This window comes from Pterocles gutturalis, unplaced genomic scaffold, assembly GCF_000699245.1.
Source record: "Pterocles gutturalis isolate BGI_N339 unplaced genomic scaffold, ASM69924v1 scaffold15418, whole genome shotgun sequence".
In the NCBI taxonomy this organism is placed as follows: Eukaryota; Metazoa; Chordata; class Aves; order Pterocliformes; family Pteroclidae; genus Pterocles; species Pterocles gutturalis.
The window spans coordinates 20151-24569 of record NW_010125837.1 but is presented as its reverse complement, the minus strand read 5'-3'; the positions used below and the strand labels follow the sequence as shown (position 1 = coordinate 24569).

Here is a 4419-nt window from a genome sequence, read left to right as displayed (position 1 = left end):
TTTGCTCTGTACCAGTCTCCTGCGGCTCTGACTCACCTAATTACTGCTCTTATCGTAATCGCCATCGTTCCATCGGGGGTGGATCTTTTGAAGGTGCCCTTTAATGTTTCATCAGCAGTAGGCTCTGCAATAACGGATGAGTAACAGACCAAGCCTCATGTGTGCCGGGATTATTTTCCTCCCGAAGGAGAGCTGTTAGCCGGATTGGATGCCACAGCCTGCCCGGACGCGGAGAGCCGCAGACCACCCCCGTGCTGCAGCCCAGTGATAACTGGCGGGGGGTCAATGTGCTGTGCTGGGACCATCAGATGACAAGGACACGTTCCGGGGTACCCCCGTGGACGCACATCTCGGGGTGTGGGCAGAGGCCGAGACTCACGCCCTGTCTTGCAGAAGAGACTAGCAGAGGTGGGGACTTACTCCCTCACTTCAAAACAGGTATTTTAAAAACCTGCGCTTAAAAAAAGCCCAAGGATGTTCTGGGAGGCAGGGAATGATCATACCCAGAGGGTTCACAGAGAATTTCACTCTAAAAAGGCACTGCTTTGTTCTGTTAGATGTGCCCACAAATATCCACAGGAAGAAAGAAACAGGATGAACACACATCCTGGGAACTGTGCCACCAAGTCACACCAACTACACCTGAAGATGCTCCCGCGGAGCACCGGGGGTTCGCGACAGCTGTACCAGCTGCTGCGGGAACAAACCAAAGGCCACTGGCTGAGTGTCCCACTGCTGGGACAACGGGACAAACATCGCTGCCTCTAACTACAAAAAGGCAGTCACAGAAAATCATACTTCACACTGGGAATAGCTGGAACTGACAATACTTTCAACCCCAAATATTTCTGGACAGCACTGCCGCCGGGCACCGACAGCTGAGTTAGAGGGAGGAAAGGCTCCAAAGCACCTTGTGCCCTTGCTAGGGAGCCAGCAGGTGGGGATTGTTTAATGTTTGGGACCCTCAGCTAACGCACTATTAAAGTAACAAACATGATTGAGCCCTAATATATTTCAGCTGCTCTGAATCACATTTTCTCAGATTTTAACATTTAGCTTTTTATCAGAATAAGGAAAAACCCTTCATCATTTAAACTCCAGTGGAGAGGAGGATGGTATCCCGCTACGTGTTGGGCAGCTGAGCCGCAATGGAAGGAAGAGCAGCGTACGTCCTCCGAACGAGACAGCGTCCTGCCTCCAACACAGTCACACTTCAGGGACGGGGTTTCTTCTTTACGATGGAGACATATTGTTCTGTGGGATTATCTGGTGTTAATGAAATTGCTTGATGATTATATAATGGAAGCTAGTTTATAGTGTATAATTATGAGAATGAGTCACGCTCCCCAGATAGATTTTCCAGAGTTCTTCTCTGTGTAGCAACATAAGCAAACTGAATTTTCCTGACAAGAGCTGACCAGAGGTAGGAAGGATGGAAGAGGGACCGCTGGTGCTGGAGCACAGAAAAGGGTGGGCAGCGGTCCAGGGCTACCCCCACAAACGTGCTCAGCAGCCTCGGCAGCTTCTCCCAAGCACACCGGTCCAAAGGAGGCTGTGAAGGCAGAGCTCGGGAAAGGTGGTGCCACGGGAGCTGAGAGGAGCTTGCGTGTGCCCAGCCCACACCCCCATCCCCGTGCCATCGCCCCACACACCCATCCCTGTGCCATTGCCCCACACCCCCATCCCTGTGCCATTGCCCCACACACCCATCCCCGTGCCATCGCCCCAGCCGCCGCGGGGCCATCTCGGCCTCTCCCCTTGCTGCGGCCACACACACCCCAAAGGAAAAAGGCTTCGTTCTGTGCCAGCCTCTGCCTTCAGCCAACACACATCTGTGTTGCTGCAGAGCACATGATAATTCTGCCATTTAAGTGCACTGGGTGAATCTGTGCCCACACTGGGTGAATCTGTCACATGATAGGGTGAATATGTGCCCACACTGGGTGAATCTGTGCCCACACTGGGTGAATCTGTGCCCACACTGGGTGAATTCGTGCCCACACTGGGTGAATCTGTGCCCACACTGGGTGAATTCGTGCCCACACTGGGTGAATCTGTGCCCACACTGGGTGAATCTGTGCCCACACTGGGTGAATTCGTGCCCACACTGGGTGAATCTGTGCCCACACTGGGTGAATCTGTGCCCATACTGAGTGAATCTGTGCCCACACTGGGTGAATTCGTGCCCACACTGGGTGAATCTGTGCCCATACTGAGTGAATCTGTGCCCACACTGGGTGAATCTGTGCCCATACTGGGTGAATTCGTGCCCATGCTGGGTGAATTCCTGCCCATACTGGGTGAATCTGTGCCCATACTGGGTGAATTCGTGCCCATACTGGGTGAATCTGTGCCCATACTGGGTGAATATGTGCCCATACTGGGTGAATTCGTGCCCATGCTGGGTGAGCCCTTCAGGCTGAAGTAGTTCCACCGTCCCCTCTCAGAACAGTCTCATCACAGACCAGGGACAGGCCTGAGAAGGCCTCGCTGCCTTGGACATTTCAGAAACCAAGTCTCGCAGAAGCTGAAACTTTAGGTGTGTCCCAGTGCGTGGGCGAGGGCGTGCTGGGAGGGGTGTTTATAAAAAGATGGTTCCATAAACACATGCTATAAGCCATAACAAACAAACTTCTCAATTAGCAACAACCAACATCACAAAGGCAAGCGAGAAAAGAGTAACATCCCAAATCAATAGAGGAAGGTGGGTGTCACACAGCTCCTTCAACCCACCGACGGCAGGTCGCTCGGGACCAGGTGCCCGGGAAGGACAGAGACGGGAGGCAGGCAGGAATGAAATCTCCCGTCCTGGAGGCTCAGGGTGCTGTAAGAGCTCAGAAGATGGATGCTCAGCTGATCCACTGCTATGTATTTGAAAAAGATATGATCTTAAAAGAAGAAGATGCAAGCTAGCAAATATTTCCTACTTTGAGTCATGCTGTGCCCATGAATGGGAAACCAAACCGAAGGGAAAATGCGATTTTGATGTGCAGCTCATTGACTGAATCCCAAACACAGGAACTGAACCTTTCTCCTCCAAGTAAGCGTGTTTGTATTTGCCCTGCAGAAGGAAAAATCCCAACTGAAAATCTGAAATCCCTTCAGGAGTGAGCCCATTGCCTCTAGTATTGACCGACACGCCAAGGGAGACCAGCCCAGAGCCCGATGCATTCCCGCGTCTCTCAACCATCCCGTCCACTTGGTCCAGACACATGAAGAATTGCTCCCTATGACAACCTGGCACACCTCCTTTCCTTACAGCCTTACTCAGAGCTATTTTCCTGTTGCTGTCATACAATTTTTCATAATTAAATTATTTATAAAACATAATTGTGGATGTATGTTTGGAGTAAATCACTGACACATGGTATTTGCCAATGTTCACAAAGATTTTATGAGAGATAACAAAGAGGTCAGAGTGGCTCAGCACACCTCCAGAACACATCCTGTGATATATTTTCAAAAGGCATAAAGCAATAAAGGACTAAAAACAGGGAGCATACAGCATAAGATAACCCATAAACCAGAACTGCGTAGAACATCACTTAAGTATAAAAAAATCAGCTGGTATTCCTTGACAAATATCTGAAAAAGGAAAGAGCAGGAGGAACAAGCGCAGTAAAAGAGAGCGAGCAAGATTCATTGCTGTCCCCTGTTATGACAGTTTATTGCTGTGCTGCAACAGAAGAGGAAGAGGTGAGTGGGACGAGGATAATTCAGGTGACTGTTGTATCAGTGGACTAGATCACACAAAATATCTATCTAATTCAGAGCCACCCAATGGAAATTACATGTTTTGTATTAATAAACAAACGGTTGTGAACACTTGGAGTATGGGTTAAGCTTCCTGACACTCTCAAACTTCTCCCTTTGGCAAATCACCCTTGCCAGAAATCTGCAGCTTGCAAATGCACATGGCGAGAAGGTGCTCCCTTGGGCGGTGACACCCACTGCCTCCGGTATAAATGCACACCAGGCAAGGTGGAATTCGGAGCTATGATTCCAGAACAACTGTGAGACCAGCTTTGAATTTAACCTGAAGCCTTTGCTGCTGTCACTATGAGCTGTGGCTCCAAGCAGCCCTCGAGAAGCTGCCTGCGAGGGAGCAGCGGTGGCGGTGCCAGCAGCGGTGGTGGTGCCGGCAGCGGCGGTGGAGGAGGGGGCAGTCGGTATTCCTCTGCCTCCTCGGCAAGGATCACTTCTAGGACAAGTGGTGGTGGCAGGAGTTCTGGCAGCAGTTGTGGCGGAGGAAGTTCCAGGAGCAGCTACGGTGGGGGTGGCAGCGGTGGCGGTTATGGAAGGATCCGGCGCAGTAGCTATGGAGGAGGAACGAGCGGTGGCTATTACAGAGGGGGAATGAGCGGTGGCGGTTATGGAGGGGGAGCGGGCTGTGGGGGCATGGGACAAGGGCTTGGGTCA

The 4419-nt window shown here is 51.2% G+C and overlaps 1 protein-coding gene across 1 annotated transcript in view; it reads left to right on the top strand.

Annotated features, from left to right (window-relative positions):
• Positions 1-4059: 4059 nt before the first annotated feature.
• LOC104465621 (keratin, type I cytoskeletal 10-like) overlaps positions 4060-4419 on the top strand; it is a 5919-nt gene continuing 5559 nt past the window's right edge. Inside the window, exon 1 of the mRNA XM_010078746.1 lies at positions 4060-4415. Within this exon, the coding sequence (XP_010077048.1) occupies positions 4060-4415 (356 nt within the window). The remainder of the gene's footprint in view (positions 4416-4419) is intronic.